The 17,983-nt window shown below is 36.4% G+C and overlaps 1 protein-coding gene across 6 annotated transcripts in view; it reads right to left on the bottom strand.

Annotated features, from left to right (window-relative positions):
• Positions 1 to 17,983, bottom strand: part of CDH18 (cadherin 18) — a 1,104,389-nt gene that overhangs the window by 351,857 nt on the left and 734,549 nt on the right. For all 6 annotated transcript variants that reach the window (XM_055367740.2, XM_055367737.2, XM_019013683.4 and 3 more), the window contains one exon: positions 12,534 to 13,017. In XM_055367740.2, coding sequence (XP_055223715.1) covers positions 12,534 to 12,761 — 228 coding nt within the window. In that variant the 5' untranslated portion in view covers positions 12,762 to 13,017. The remainder of the gene's footprint in view (positions 1 to 12,533; positions 13,018 to 17,983) is intronic.

Genomic DNA, 17,983 nt, shown 5'->3' with positions numbered 1-17,983 from the left:
TCTATGACTCAGTGGCTCGCTGAAAGAGAGGAAGAGAAATCAAGCAACTTGGAAAACAGATTTGAAGACATTATCCACAAAAACTTCCCCAAACTTGCTAAGGAGGCCAACACTCAAATCCAAGAAAGGCAGAGAATCCCTGTGAGGTACTATAAAGATGACCATTCCCTAAGACACAGTCATCAGATTCTCCAAGTTTGAAATGAAAGAAAAAATGTTAAAGGCAACTAGAAAGAAGAGGCAAGTCACCTAAAAAGGGAAACTCATCAGGCTAACAGTGAACCTTTCAGCAGAAATCCTACAGGCCAGAAGTGACTAGGGGACTATATTTAGCATTCTTAAAGAAAAGAAAAGAAGTTACAACCAAGAATTTCATATCCAGACAATCTAACATTCATAAGCAAAAGAGAAATAAGGTTCTTTTCAGACAAGCAAATACTAAGAGAATTTGTTACCACCAGACCTGCCTTACAGGAGGTCCTTATGGGAGTGCCGTAGATGGAAGAGAAATACCATTACCAGCCAGAACAAAAACACACTAAGTGCATAGATCATTGACACTATAAAGCAACTACGCAATCAAATCTGCATAATAACCAGCTAACAACAAAATGACAGGATGAAACCTGCACATATCGATATTAACCTCGAATGTAAATGGGCTGAATGTCCCAGTTAAAAGGCACAGAGTGGTAAGTGGGATGAAGAAACAGACTCAACTCCATGCAGTCAAGAAGTGACCCTTCTTACATGCAATGATACCCACAGGCTCAAAGTAAGGGGATGGAGAAAAATCTACCAAGAAAATGGCAAACAGAAAAAAATTGAGGGTTGTTATTGTAATTTCAGACAAAACAGACTTTAAACCAATGAACAAAAAAGGCAAAAAGAAAAAGTGTTACATGATGGGAAAGTTCAGTTCAACAAGCAGACTTAACTATCTTAAATATAAATACACCAACACAGGAGGTCCCAAGTTCATAAAGCAAGTTCTTAGAAATTTACAAAGAGAATTGGATAACACCACAGTAATAGTAGGAGACTTCAACACCACACTGACAATATCAGACAAGTTATCAAGGCAAAAAAAAAAAAAAAACTGTTAAAATATTTGGGACCCAAACTTGACATCTGACCAAATGAGTTTAACAAATATCTACAGAACTCTCCACCCCTCTGAAAAACAGATTGTAAATTCTTCTCATCTACAAATGACACCAACTGTAAAATCACCCACACAATAAAAAATAAAACAACCCTAAGCAAATTCAAGAATGCTGAAATCATATCAAACATACTCTTGGACCATTGCACAATAAAAATAGAAATCAATACTAAGAAAATTGCTCAAAATCATACAAAGATGTGGAAAGTAAACAGGCTACTCCTGAATTACTTTTAAGTAAACAATGAAATTAAGTCAGAATCAAGAAATTGTTTGATATTCATGAGAAAAAAGATACACCATACTAGAATATCTGGGATACATCTAAAGCAGTATTAAGAGAGAAGTTTACAGTACTAAGTGCCCACTTCAAAACGTTAGAAAGATATCAAATTAAGACTCTGACACCAAAATAAGAGCAAACCAACCACAAAGTTTGCAGAAGATAAGAAATAACCAAAAACAGAGCTGAACTGAAGGAAATTGATATGTGACATGCCATACAAAACATCAGCATATCCAGAAGTTGGTTCTTTGAAAGAATAAATTAGATTGATAGACTTGTAGCTAGACTAATAAAGTAAAAAAAAAGAGAAAAGATCCATATAAACACAATTAGAAATTACAAAGCGTACATTACCAATGACCCCACAGAAATACAAAAAACCCTCAGAAACTACTACAAACACCTCTATGCACACAAACTAGACAACGTAAAAGAAATGAATAAATTCCTGGAAATATACAACCTCCTAAATTTGAACCAGGAAGAAATTGAATCCCTGAATACAATAATAATGGAGTCTGAAATTGAATCAGTAATAAGAGTCTTACCAACCAGAAAAACTCCACGACCACACAGACTCAGAACTGAAAAGATGTATAAGGAAGAGTTGGTACCATTCCTATAGAAACTATTTCAAAAAATTGAGAAGGATGGACTTCTCCCTAACTCAGTCTATGAGGCCAGCATCATCCTGATACAAAAATCTGTCAGATACACAACAACAACAACAGCAACAACAACAACAACACTGCAGGCCAATATTCTTGATAAATTTATATTCAGAAACTTTTTACATTCAAAAAATACTAGCAAACCAAATCCAGCAGCACATCAAAAAGCTACTCCACCATGATCAAGTAGGCTTTATGCCTGGGATGCAAAATTGGTTCAACATTGCAAATCAATAAGCGTGATTCATCACAGCAACAGAAGTAAATACAAAACCAAATGATCATCTCGATAGATGCAGAAAAGGTTTCTGGTAAAATACAACATCCCTTCATGTTAAAGAAACCTCAACAAATTAGGCACTGAAGGAACTTACTTCAAAATAACAGGAGCAGGCTGGGCGCTGTGGCTCATGCCTGTAACCCCAGTACTTTGGGAGGCCAAGGTGGGAGGATCTCTTAAGGTCAGGAGTTCGAGACCAGCCTGGCCAACATGGTGAAACCCTGTCTCTACTAAAAATACAAAAATTAGCTCGGTGTGGTGGCATGTGCCTGTAATCCCAGCTACTCAGCAGGCTGAGACAGAAGAATCGCTTGAACCCAGGAGACGGAATTTGCAGTGAGCCAAGATCATGCCATTGCACTCTAGCCTAGGTGACACAGTAAGACTCCCTCTCAAAAATAAATAAATTAATTAATAAGTAAATAACAGGAGCCATCTATGAAAAATCCATAGTGATCAACATACTGAATGAGCAAAAGCTGGAAGTATTCCCCTTCAGAAACAGACCAAAACAAACATGACCACTCACACCACTGCTGTTCAATATAGTACTGGAAGTCCTGGCTACAGCATTCAGGCAAGAGAAAGAAATAAAAACCATCCAAATAGAAAGAGAGGAAGTCAAACTTTTTCTGTTTGCAAATGATATAATCCTATACCTAGAAAACCCTATAGTATTTGTCTAAAAGCTCCTAAGTCTGATAAACAACTTAAGCAAAATCTCAGGATAAAAAATCATTGTACAAAAATCAGTAGCACTTATATACAAGAACAACATCCAAGCTAAGAGCCAAAACAATAATGCAATTTCATTCACAATAGTCACAAAAATAATAAATTTTATAGGAATATACCTAATCAGGCAGGTGAAAGGTATTGACAATGAGAACTTCAAAACAGTATTCGAAGAAATCAGAGATGACGTAAACAAATGGAAAAATATTCCATGCTCATGGATAGGAATACCTAATATTGTTAAAATGGCCATACTCCCCAAAGCAGTTTACAGATTCAATGCTATTGCTATCAAACTGTCAATTTCATTCTTCACAGAATTTGCAAAAACTATCTGAAAATTCATATGAAACCAAAAAAGAGCTTGAACAGCTTGATGCAGGCATCATGTCACTCAACTTCAAACTATACTACAAGGCTATAGTATCCAAAGCAACATGGTACAAGTACAAAAAAATGGACCAAAAGATCAAGGGAACAGAATAGAGAGGCCAGAAATAAAGCCACATACCTACCAACATCTGACCTTTGACAAAGTCGACAAAAAACAAGCAATGGGGAAAAGGCTCGCTATTCAATAAATAGTGCTAGGATAATGGTATAGCCATATGAAGAAGGTTGAAGCTAGACTCCTTCCTTACATCATTTACAACAATGAACTTAAAATGAATTAAGGATTTAAATATAAAATCTAAAGCTATAAAAACCCTGGAAGATGACCTAAGAAATATCATTCTGGACATAGGTCCCAGCAAAGATTTTATGACGCAGCTGCCAAAAGCAATTGCAACTAAACAAAAAATGACAAATGGGACCTAGTTAAACTAAAGTGCTTCAGCACAGAAAAAGAAACTATCAACAGAGTTAACAGACAACTTATGCAATGGGAGAAAATATTTCGAAACTATGCATCACACAAAGGTCTAATATCCAGAATCTATATGAAAATTAAACAAATTAGAAAAAAAAAGCATCAAAGAACTCCATTAAAAAGTGGGCAAAAGACATAGACATTTTTCAAAAGAAGACATACACCCAGCCAACAAGCATATGAAAAAACACACAACATCACTAATCGTTAGATAAATGCAAATTAAAACCACAATTTGATACCACCTTACTACAGTCAGAATAGCTATTACTAAAGTCAAGAAATAAAAAATGATGACAAGGTCATGAAGAAAAGGGAGAACTTATACACTGCTGATGGGAATATAAATAAGTTTAGTCATTGTGGAAATCAGTGTGGCAACTTTTCTAAAAACTTAAAGCAGAGGTACCATTTCACCCAGCAATCCAAGTATTGGGTATATGCCCAAAGGAATATAAATCATCCTACTATAACCACACATATATGCATATGTTTGTCACTGCACCATTAACAATAGCAAAGTTATGAAATCAATCTAAATGCCCATTAAGAGTATCCTGGATAAAGACCATGTGGCACATACAAACCATGGAATACTACACAGCCTTGAAAATGTATGAGATCACATCCTTTTCAGGAACATGGATAGAGGTGGAGGCCATAACCTGACACAAACTAACGCAGGAAGAGAAAACCAAATACTGCATGTTCTCATTTATAAGTGGTAGCTGAACTTTGAGTACATATAAACACAAAGAAGGGGACAACAGATACTGGAGTCTTTGTGAGAGTGAAGGGTGAAAGGAGGATGAGGATTGAAAAAGTACCTATCAGGTACTATGCTTATTACCTGGGTAATGAAATAATCTGTACAATAAACCCATGTGACACACAATTTACCTATATAACAAACCTAAAATAAAAAATAAAACTACATGTCTTTCTTGACATAAGCCTTGGCAAATAATTTATGGCTAAGTACTGAAAAGCAATCACAAAATAAAACAAAAAGTGACAAGTAACATCTAGTCATACTAAAGAGCTTCTGCACAACAAAAGAAACTATCAACAGAGTAAAGAGACAAACTATAGAATGGGAGAAAACTTTTGCAAACTGCATCCTACAAAGGTATAATATCTAGAATCTGTGAGGAACATAAAAGAAAAAGCAAAAAACAACCCCATTAAAAATGGGATATAAACAGACACTTCTCAAAAGAAGACATACAAGTAGCCAACAAGCATGTTAAAAATATTTATCACCACTAATTATCAGAGAAATGCAAACCAAAACCACAATAAGACGACATCTCACACTAGTCAGAATGGCTATCATTAAAAAGTTAAAAAATAATAGATGCTAGCAGGACTGTGGAGAAAAGGGAACACATACACTCTTGGTGGGAATGTAAATTAGTTCATCCACTGTGGAAAGCAGGTTAGAGATTTCTCAAAGAACTAGAAATAGTACTACTGTTCAAACCATCCAACCCACTAATGGATATATACCCCCTCCCCCAAAATAAATTGTTCTAACAAAAAGACAAATGCACCCATATGTTCACTGCAGCACTATTCACAGTAGCAAAGACATGGATTCAATAACTTAGGTGTCCCTCAATGGTGGATTAAATAAAGAAAATGTGACACATATGCATAATGAAATACTACACGGCCATAAAAAAGAACAAAATCATGTCCTTTGCAGCAATGTGGATACAACTGGAAGCCATTATCCCAAGTGAGCTAACACAGAAACAGAAATTCAAATATGTATTCTCACTTGTAAGTGGGAGCTGAACACAAGGTATTCATGGATATAAAGATATGAACATTAGACAGGGGACTACAAGCGGGGGTGAAGTAGAAAGGGGAGGAAGGGTTGAAAAACTACCAATTGATTACTGCGCTTACTACCTGGGTAATGGGTTTGATCACACCCCAAACCTCAGCATCACACAATATATACATGTAACAAAAACGCCCATGTGCCCTTTGAATCTAAAATAAAGGTAGAAATTTTTTCAAGTCTACTTAATATTATTTTGTAATGTAAAATATAACTATAGATACAAAAATTTCAATCGAGTTCAAAGATAATTTGGAATCATCTTACCTAATTCATCTATTAAAAAACATTCTTTTAATACCAGAACTGCATTTTATGAGTATTATTTTAGGTCTGTTGACAAAATGTTTGCTGGCATTTCTGTGACAGGGAGGAATAGAAAAGATACTTCTCAGCTTTTTGGAGTTATCCCTTCTCACGTTCACAGTGATCACAATAATTCTATTTTTTACACAAGACCGCTATGAAATTTCTTTTGGCGTTTTTGTCATGAAGTCTTAGCACACGCCTATGTCCTGTATGGTATTGCTTAGGTTTTCTTCTAAGATTTTTATGGTTTAAGGTTTTATATTTAACTCTTTAGTCCATCTTGAGTTAATGTTTGTATAAGGTGTAAGGAAGGGGTCCGGTTTCAGTTTCCTGCATATGTCTGGCCAGTTTTCCCAGCATCATTTACTGTATAGGAGATATTTTCCCTATTGCTTGTTTTTGTCAGGTTTGTTGAAGATCAGATGGTTGCAGATGTGTGGTGTTATTTCTGAGGTCTCTGTTCTGCTCCATTGCTCTATATGTTTTGCTACCAGCACCCTGCTGTTTTGGTTACTATAGGTTTGTAGTATACTTTGAAGTCAGGTAATGTGATGCCTCTAGCTTTGTTCTTTTTGCTTAGGATTCTCTTGGCTATATGGGGTCTTCTTTGATTCCATGTGCAATTTAAAATAGTTTTTTTCTAATTTTGTGAAGAATGTCAATGGTAGTTTGATGGGAATAGCATTGAATCTACAAATTACTTTGGGCAATATGGCGATTTTCATGATATTGATTCTTCCTATGCATGAGGATGGAATGTTTTTTCATTTGTTTGTGTCCTCTCTTATTTTCTTGAGCAGTGGTTTTTAGTTCTCCTTGAAGAGGTCCTTCACATCCCTTGTTAGCTGTATTCCTAGGTATTTTATTCCCTTTGGAGCAATCATGAATGGGAGTTCATTCATGGCTCTCTCCTTGCCTATTGTTGGTGTAAAGGAATGCTTGTGATGTTTGCATATTGATTTTGTATCCTGAGAGTTTGCTGAAGTTGCTTACCAGCTTAAGGAAATTTTGGGCTTAGATGATGGGGTTTTCTAAATGTAAAATCATGTCATCTGCAAACAGAGACAACTTCAGTTCCACTCTTCCTATCTGAATATCTTTTATTTCTTTCTATTGCCTGATTGCCCTGGCCAGAACTTCCAATACTATTTTGAATAGGAGTGGTGAGAGAGGGCATCGTTTTCTTGTATTAGTTTTCAAAGGAAATACTTCCAGCTTTTGCTCATTCAATATGATATTGGATGTGGGTTTGTCATGAATAGCTCTTATTATTTTGATATATGTTCCATCAATACCTAGTTTATTGAGAGTTTTTAACATGAACGGATGTTAAATTTTATCAAAGGCCTTTTCTCCATCTATTGAGATAATCACGTGGTGTTTCTCTTTGGTTCTGTTTATGTGATGGATTACATTTATTGATTTGCATATGTTGAACCAGCCTTGCATCCCAGGGATGAAGCTAACTTGATTTGGGTGAGTAAGTTTTTTGACGTGCTGCTGGATTCAGTTTGTCAGTATTTTACTGAGGATTTTCTCATTGATGTTCATCAGGGATATCGGCCTGAAGATTTTTTTGTTGTTGTGTCTCTTCCTGGTTTTGGTATCAGGATGATGCCCACTTCATAAAATGAGTTAGGGAGGAGTCCCTTCTTTTCAATTGTTTGGAATAGTTTCAGAAGGAATGGTACCAGCCCCTTTTTACATTTCTGGTAGAATTCAGCTGTGAATCTATCTGGTCCTGGGATTTTTTTTTTTTTTTATTGGTAGGCTATTAGTTACTGACTCAATTTCAGAGCTTGTTTTTGGTCTATTCAGGGACTTAACTTATTCCTGGCTTAGTCTTAGTAGGGTGTATACATCCAGGAATTTATCCATTTCTTTTAGATTTTCTAGTTTACTTGCATGGAGGTGTTTATAGTATTCTCTGATGGTAGTTTGTATTTCTGTGGGGACAGTGGTGATATCTCCTTTATCATTTTTTATTATATCCATTTGATTCTTCTCTCTCTTCTTCTTTATTAGTCTAGCTAACAGTCTATTTATTTTGTTAATTTTTTCAAAAAAAACAGCTCCTGGATTCATTGATTTTTTGGAGGGTTTTCATGCCCCTATCTCCTTCAGTTCTTCTCTGATCTTAGTTATTTCTTATCTTCTGCTAGCTTCTGGATTAGTTTGTTCTTGCCTCTTTAGTTCTTTAAATTGTGATCTTAAGGTGTCGATTTGAGATCTTTCTAGCTTTCTGATATGTGAATTTAGTGCTATAAATTTCCCTCTTAACACTGCTTTAGCTGTGTCCCAGAGATTCTGGTGTGTTGTCTCATGGTTCTCATTGGTTTCAAATAACTTATTGATTTCTGCCTTAATTTCATTATTTACCCAGGAGTCATTCAGGAGCAGGTTGCATGAAATTGAAATTGCATGATTTTGAGTGAGTTTTTTAATTCTGAGTTCTAATTTGATTGCAGTAGATGCTGGCAAGGCCCCAGAGAAATAGGAACACGTTTACACTGTTGATGGGAATGTAAATTGGTTCAACCATTGTGGAAAACAGTGTGGGAATTCCTCAAGGATCTAGAATTAGAAATACCAGTTGACCCAGCAATCTCATTACTGGATATATACCCAAAGGACTATAAATCATTCTAGTATAAAGACACATGCACATGTATGTTAATTGCAGCACTATTTACAATAGCAAAGACATGGAACCAACCCAAATGCCTATCAATAATAGACTAAATTAAGAAAATGTGGTACATATACACCATGGAGTAGTATGCAGCCATAAAAAGGAATGAGATCATGTCCTTTGCAGGGACATGGATGAAGCTGAAAGCCATCATCCTCAGCAAACTAACACAGGAACAGAAAACCAAATACCACGTTCTCACTCATAAGTGGGAGTTGAATATTGAGAACACATGGACACAGAGAGGGAAAAAACACACACCAGGGCCTGTTGGGGGGGTGGGGAGGGAACTTGGAAGACAGGTCAATAGGTGCAGCAAACCACCATGGCACAACCCTGCACGTTCTGCACATGTATCCCGTTTTTTTTTTGTTTGTTTGTTTGTTTTAGAAGAAATAAAGAAAAAAAAGAGTACTATGAAAATAATTGGTTCACTATGAATGTATTTATAAATGTGAGGTTAAATTAATTTTCTAAGCAAGTTAAAATAATGGCACAGAAGGGAATTATTTTAAGCATATAGTAATTGCTGAGCTTTGCAGTTTTTAGTTTTTAATTTTTAGTTAAGCATTTATGTTACAGGGGGTGTGTGGGAGAAAAAAAATCTGTACAATTAAGTTAGAATTGCCCATAAAGGCAAATTAGAATAAAGTAGAAAGACTATGAGCAAGGTGTCCCTGGGTCAGATGAGGAATAAGAGGACACACTTTCATGTTTGACCTTTTATACCTGTGCATTTGTCCATCCATACTACAGACAACAGAATAGACAACAGTTTCACAGAACCGCCACAAACCTGAACAGCATCACAAACCTCCATCGCCTCCTGCTATGTGAGGAGCTCTTAACCATATGTTCATTGGCACCATATGTTCATTCAATTCCAGAAAGATTATTTAGAACTGATCTTCCTATTGAGGCTTCATCTTTTACCAAACTAGGCGAGCCTGAAAAACAAGTTGTCTGAATTTCCCTCCCTTTTCCAGAAAGTTTTGTTTCTGTTTCTTAGTTAGATTAAAATTTTGAGAAATATGCATCATAAAATATTTTTAATAATAAAATAGTTTTCCTCTTGGTTTATTCCAAAAAGGTCAATTTTAATGATTCTTTTCTTGTGCTAATTTCAAGGATGGAAAGGATACAGAAAAAGGATTTTGATTGAACTAATTTACACTCCCACCAACAGTGGAAAAGTGTTCCTATTTCTCCACATCCTCTCCAGCATCTGTTGTTTCCTGACTTTTTAATGACCGCCATTCTACCTGGCATTAGATGGTATTTCACTGTGTTTTTTATTTGCATTCCTCTAATATCCAGTGATGATGTACTTTTCTTCATATGTTTGTCGGCTGCATAAATTTCTTCTTTTGAGAAGTGTCTGTTCATATCCTTTGCCTATTTTTTGAAGGGGGTGTTTGTTTTTTTCTGGCAAATTTGTTTAAGTTCTTTGTAGATTCTGGATATTAACCCTTTGTCAGATGGATAGATGGCAAACATTTTCTCCCATTCTGTAGGTTGCCTGTTGATAGCCTGTTGCCTCTGATGATAGCTTCTTTTGCTGTGCAGAGGCTCTTTAATTAGATTTCATTTGTCAATTTTGGCTTTTATTGCCACTGCTTTTTGTGTTTTAGTCATGAAGTCTTTGCCCATGCCTACATCCTGAATGTTATTGCATAGCTTTTCTTCCAGGGTTTTTATGGTTATAGGTCTTAGATTTAAGTCTTTAATCCATCTTGAGTTAATTTTTGTATAAGGTGTAAGGCGATTCCTAAAGGATCTAGAACCAGAAATACCATTTGACCCAGCAATCCCATTACTGGGTATATACCCAAAGGATTATAAATCATTCTACTATAAAGACACTTGCACACCTATGTTTATTGTAGCACTGTTCACAATAGCAAAGACTTGGAACCATCCCAAATGCCCATCAATGATAAACTGGATAAATAAAATGTGACACATTTATACCAGGGAATACTATGCAGCCATAAAAAAGGATGAGTTCATGTCCTTTGCAAGGACATGGATGAAGCTGGAAACCATCATTCGCAGCAAACTAACACAGAAACAGAAAACCAAACACCACATGTTCTCACTCGTAAGTGGGGGTTGAACAATGAGAACACAGGGACACAGAGTGGGAAAAAACACACACCAGGGCCTGTCTGGGGTCGGGGGCTAGGGGAGGAATAGCATTAGGAGAAATACCTAATGTAGATGACGGGTTGATGGGTGCAGCAAACCACCATGGCACATGTATACCTATGTAACAAACCTGCATGTTCTGCACATGTATCCCAGAACTTAAAGGTATAATTTTTTAAAAAAAAAAGGATTTTGAAGTTCATAACCCAGATAAATTTCTACTAATCTAATATATTATGCTTTGATGTTATTACATTTTTAAAAATTTATTTTATGAAATACTTGGTAGGGAAAAAAGCACACAATGAAGATAGTTCTTCTGTCTCATTTTAATATGCATATGATAATATGATACAATTGTTTTAGATCTTTTTTTATGTTCTATATTCTGACTCCACAGCTCCTGCCTTGTATAGAAAATGCAGCTGTAACCCAGTCCCTGTTGGACAAGGGGTGGAACAGATGGCTTGTGATCCTGTACTGCCTACACATTAGGGAAGCGCCACGGCTTAGATGGAATACTATTTTTTTTAGTACTAACAGTGCTAAAGTGAGAATAAATCATCAATCAGGGGGATAGAAGCCACTGAGCCTGCAGTCACGGATATTCTACTGCTGTGCTTGCTGTTTCTCCCATAGGTTTTGAACAAACTGAAGTGTGGCTACTTCCAAAAACCAGTAATTAATCAGAAGAAGGCCTCTCCAATTCCCACTTCGTTCTCAATCCTAGAGCCTAGATGACACATGCTTAAACTCTCCCATGTTACTGACCACAAAATTTTCTGAACAGTTTGATCAGCCATTAAGTTTTCTTGTCTGCATTTTTGAGAGAAAGGGAACTTGACCTGAAATTACTGATCATTTTGTTAATTTCATTCTATTGTGATTTTTTTTCAAAGCCTGTATATCCAGTGCATATTTAATCTATATTAAAAGATTTCAATATTTTTATGAAAATTAACTTTGGGGTTGGAAAAATATTCATATGATTTTAAAGGCTAACTTAAAAGTACATCTCTAAAAATTAATAGAGAATATTAGACATTTTCTAATATTTAATTATGATATTAGAAAATATGTGTGATGTTTTCATGATAGAGTGCCTTCTTTTTAGCCACATGTTCAGGAGCAATATGTGAAAATAGCAGTAAATGTCAGTGTGCCAGTAAGTGACATGTGAATTCCAATATACCTTCAAGGTAATAAAGAAAAAATTACTTAATTGTGTGTTCCATTAAGTGTTTCCAACTTACAAGAGAGAACAGAAAAAGTAATATGCTTCTTATGAATATGCAGTCTTGTACGTATGGGCCAATGTTTAGAGAGGTATAATATGACGAAAAATGTTTTCTTTTTACAATAATTATTTTGAGCTCTCTAGCGTAAGTAGTAGTTTCTATAGCGTAATTCGCTCTACAACATAATTTTCTTCATTTGTCTATCTCTTCAACTATTTCTCCAACATGAGCTCATCTTACCCCACAATTTCTCAGGATAGAAAAAACAGGAAAATAAACAAAATCTTACCTTTCCAACATACTGAGGATCTGGTCCCATATGTTCTTCTAAAACAAAGAACTGATTCCATACCCATCCCCTTTTGGGACGATGATGGACTTCGGTTTCACCTTCAATGTGTTTGGTTTGGTTTCTCGTCACCTTGATGGAGCTGTGGTGAGCAGTTCCATAACACCTCTGCACAAAACAGAGACACACTAGGACTGGACAGATGCAAGATGTGCTAGTAATTTTCATTGTAAGATAACTTTCCAGTTCACAGTTTTCCTTCCTTTCCTTGTCAGCTACGAAAGCTTAGTGAGCATTCAAGAGAGAAGCCAGAGCATCTTTAGGAAGGACAGTCCAAAGTAAATTGTTTAGCGTGTCCATGATTTAACTGTCCATCAGGGAAAGGTCAGATCATATTTACATTCTGAACCACTTGGAAAATCAAAGCCGTAGTTGTCTGATTCCAACTCTTCACAGTAGTTGAACACAAGCAACCATTTTCAACCTAATGGAAAGAGAAAATTATATGTGTTACAAAACATGTTTTTTTTTTAACTATTTGCTCTGAATACAAATGATACTATTTTGCAGTGTGATACTGATAGGCAAAGAACATATGCAAAATCTCTAGGACACATCCACAAACCTATACACCTATATGTCTACATGCATTTTTACATGAACCTTCCTATCTGTACCATTAATTCTCAATGACAAATATATGTATAATTCTTCTTTTTGTTAGACATAATACAAATTTGTTATATATACTACACATGAATTACCTACTGTATAAGACTCATCAAATTTTGACAAAGTATCCCAAGGGCTGAAAAATTGTCACAGACCATAACAGCAATCAAATAGGTACTTAAAGTTCTCAGTAAGTAAAATGGAAGAAAATAAAAGATCAAAGAAAAAGGTGGCTGAAAAAATAATGAACGCAACTTAAAATTACTCCAGGTTTGGGGAACAGATTGGTAAAGTTGGGTGTGAGTGACAATGTCGATTGGCTGAATTATAGATTGTGTACATTTTGATAGGTCCTGCATATCTACCCTGGGTATGAACTTCACACACAGACAAGGCAGATTTTCAAGTTTGGGAATTACATTACTAGGCTTGATTTCTAGTACACATAATTCTAGCAATTATCTAAAGACAGGATTAAAGAAAGAAAAAAATAGCGGTAAATAAACAGAGGAAAAATGTTTCGATTTTTAAAATTAAAAGAAGTTGAAGGCCGGGTGGGGTGGCTCACGCCTGTAATCCCAGCACTTTGGGAGGTCGAGGTGGGCAGATCACAAGGCCAGGAGATCAAGACCATTCTGGCTAGTACAGTGAAACCCGTCTCTAGTAAAAATGCAAAAAAAAAAAAAAAAAAAAAAAAAAATGAGCCAGGCGTGGTGGCGGTCACCTGTAGTCCCAGCTACTCAGGAGGCTGAGGCAGGAAAATGGTGTGAACCCGGGAGGTGGAGCTTGCAGTGAGCCTAGATCTGAGATCACACCACTGCACTCCAGCCTGGGAGACAGAGTGGGACTCCGTCACAAAAAAAAAAAAGAAAAGAAAAGAAAAAAAAAACACCTTGAAGACATGGGTGTAGGTTATACTATGATTGGGCAACAAAGTAAAACACGAAAAACATTTCTGAAAAACTAATGACAGGATATGGGACAGAAAAGAATGACTGAAATTTGGGCTGGGTGCAGTAGCTCACGACTGTAATCCAAGCATTTTGGAAAGCTGAGGCAGGCAGATCACTTGAGGTCAGGAGTTTGAGGCCAGCCTGGCCAACATGGTGAAATCCCGTCACTACTAAAAATACAAAACTAGGTGGGCATGGTGGTGCATGCCTGTAATCCCAGCTACTCGAGAGACTGAGGCAGGAGAATCGCTTGAACCCACGAGGTGGGTGTTGCAGTGAGCAGAAATCATGCCATTGTACTCCAGCCTGGGCAACAAGAATGAAACTCTGTCTCAAAAAATACAATAAAATAAAAAGAATGACTGAAATTATAAGCTTATTTAAAGAATATAAATTTTGCATCAAGTTTTGCTGTAGTATTATATATGTGTGCTTGAATATATGTTTAGGAAGATTACATTGATTCAAGAATATGGCTATTTCATTTAGTAAAAAGTACTAAATAAATCACTTTCTCATTGAATGCAATTCATCCCTGCAAATCAGCACAAACTGAAATGTAGATCTGAATAAATAACAAATTGACATGACAGTATAATTAATTTATAATACTGAATACAAATAATTGGTTACAGCATGATTCTCTTACACAGTTGAGGAAAGATACTACACAGATTTGGTCACGAAGGAAAAAAGTCACTTGAGATTCAAGAGCACGGCATTTTTCTCTGAGTATTTCTCTCCTTAAATGAGGGTTAGTAATAGTGATTACTTCACCATTGTGCAACAATTGTGTAGGATTAGAATAATTGGAATTTCACTTTTATCATTTGACAAATATAAAATTTATGTTTTCAAATATTTTCTGAAAGCAAAGGTATCCTTCCCTCTGGTTTAAATCAAAACAACTTCAAAACTCTCCTAAAATATAAGAGAGAGCAATACTATTCTAGCTTCAAAATGGAAAGAGCATTGGAAAGAGAGTCAGAAATCACAGGTTTTATTTTTTGATAGTTTACTTACTATATTAATTTATGTGAACCATCTCATGTTTTTCAGTCTCACTGCCCTCATTTATTAAAATTTGTGACTGGAATAACTGTATTTAATATTCTTTCCAGCATTTGTAATAAATTATTTTAATAAATTTATATTAAACTTTTTATTTCCCAAGACATTCTTAATTTTCAAATCATGAATTTCAAAAAAAAAAAAAAGGAAACTTTATCTAGCTTTTCTTCTTAGAAGCCAAGTTGTTGAAGACATAGAAGGTGTTGTTATTTTAATACTTTCACACCATTTGGTGTGATTTTCAAATAAAATTAACATCTTTGCCCTTCATGCTAAGTTGTTTAACAAAGCATAATTTATGAGTACAAGGTGAAGAAAGTGGCTTTTGTAATGCATTACAGATATGTAAAATGAGTGTTTTCTTTACAATACTGATTGTGAGTCATTCCAAAAATATATAAATGCATTTTGATCTACATATGCTTTATATGTTTGCGAATCTCAATTATGACAATTATGAAAATAGATAGATATATACTGTGCTATGGAATAAAAGAACAAATGTAAACATCACTACAGTGCTTATGGAGATAATTTTATTTACTATATAATAAGAGGACATAACTTCAAATATAAAATTTTTCTGCATTACTGCAAGAAATCCATCTCTGCATAAGTTAGAAAAAATTGAAATGCAAATAATAAGAAAATAAACCAGTGATTGAGACCAATACAATAGAAATATGTGGTAGACATTTTCCATTTTATGACTGAGCAGTGTTCAAAGACCCTTCTGCTTTCATGGAACATTCCAATATGTGAATTCTGATAAACCGAGCCCTGACTTTCACCACTAGTCACTTAGGCACCAATATGGTCTGGTTCTGTGTCCCCACCTATCTCTCATCTTGATTTGTAATCTGAATTGTAATCCCCATTTTGGGAAAGGGACCTCATGGGAGGTGATTGGATCATGGGGGCTGCTCCCCCATGCTGTTCTCTTGATAGTGAGTAAGTTATCACAAGATCTGATGGTTTTATAAGGGGCTCTTCTCCCTTCACTCTGCACATCTCTCTCCTGATGCCTTGTGAAGAAGAACATGTTAGCTTCCCATTTTGCCATGACTGTAAGTTTCCTGAGGCCTCCCAAGCCATGTGGAACTGTGAATCAATTAAATCTCTTTGCTTTATTAATTTCCCAGGCTTGGGTATTTCTTTATAGCAGCATGAAAATAAAATAATACAATACATTTTACCAGTAGAGTGGGGTGCTGCTATAAAGATACCCAAAAATGTGGAAGTGACTTTGGAACTAAATAACAGGAAGAAGTAGGAACAGTTTGGAGGGCTCAGAAGAAAATAGGAAGATGTAGGAAAATTTGGAACTTCCTAGACACTTGTTGAATGGTTTTGACCCAAATACTGATAATGGATAATGATATGGACAACGAAGTCCAGGCTGAGGCGGTCTCAGATAGACATGAGGAATTTTTTAGGAACTGGAGAAAAGGTCACTCTTGCTATGTTTCAGCAAAGAGACTGGTGCCATTTTGTCCGTGTACTAGAGATCTGTGGAACTTTGAACTTGAGAGAGAAGGTCTGGCATTGGAACTTATGTTTAAAAGGGAAGCAGAGCATAAAAGTTTGGAAAATTTTTAGCCTGATCGTGTGATAGAAAAGAAAAACTAATTTTATGGAAAGAAATTGAAGCCAGCTTGAGAAATTTGCATAAGTAACAAGAAGCCAAATGTAATTCACCAAGACAATGGAGAAAATGTCTCCAGGGCATGTCAGAGACCTTCATGGCATCCCCTCCCATCTAAGGCCCAGAGTCCTAGGAGGGAAAAAAACGGTTTCCTGGGCCAGGCCCAGTGCCTTGCTGCTTTGTGCAGTCTTGAGACTTGGTACCCTGCGTCTCAGCCATGGGTAAAAGAGACCACGGTACAGCTCAGCTTGTTGCTTCAGAGGGTGCAAGCACCAAGCCTTCCACCAAGTGCTTGGAAGCACCAAGTGGCTTCTACATGGTGTTGGGTTTGCGGGTGCACAGTAGTGAAGAATTGAGATTTGGGAAACTCCACCTAGATTTCAGAGGATGTATAGAAACACCTGGATGGCTAGCATAAGTTTATTGCAGGGGTAGAGCCCTCATGGAGAAACTCTGTTAGAGCAGTGCAGAAGGGAAATGTGAGGTCGGACCCCCAACATAGAGTTCCCACTGGGGCACTGCCTACTGAAACTGTGAGATAACAGCCACTGTCTTCCAGAAACCAGAATGGTAGATCCACCAACAGCTTGCACTGTGCATCAAAAAAGCTGAAGACACTCAATGCCAGCTGTGAAAGCAGCCAGAGCAGGGGCTTGTATCCTAAAAAGCCACAGGAATGGAGCTACCCTAGGCCATGGGAGCCCAACCTTTGCATCTGTGTGCCCTGCATGTGAGACATGGAGTAAAAGGAGATTATTTTGGAGCTTTAAGATTTAATGACTGTCCCGCTAGATTTTGGGCCTGCATGGGACCTGTAGCCCCTTTGTTTTGGCCAATTTCTCTCATTGGAGAAGAATTCTAAGATTGATTCTTATTCAAAACTATTCCCATTTCAGGGAGCATTTATCCAATGGCCCTATCCCCACTGTATCTATGAAAGAACTAACTTGCTTTTGATTTTATAGGCTCCTAGGTGGAAGTGACTTGCCTTGTCTCAGATGAGACTTTGGACTTGGACATTTGAGTTAATTCTGGGAAGAATTAAGATTTTTCAGGGACTCTAGGGAAGGTACAATCGTGCTTTGAAATGTGAAAAAGACAAGATTTGC

Source organism: Gorilla gorilla, chromosome 19 (genome assembly GCF_029281585.2).
Source record: "Gorilla gorilla gorilla isolate KB3781 chromosome 19, NHGRI_mGorGor1-v2.1_pri, whole genome shotgun sequence".
Classification (NCBI taxonomy): domain Eukaryota; kingdom Metazoa; phylum Chordata; class Mammalia; order Primates; family Hominidae; genus Gorilla; species Gorilla gorilla.
The sequence above is the reverse complement of the archived record's forward strand: the minus strand, read 5'-3'. Positions and strand labels throughout refer to the sequence as shown.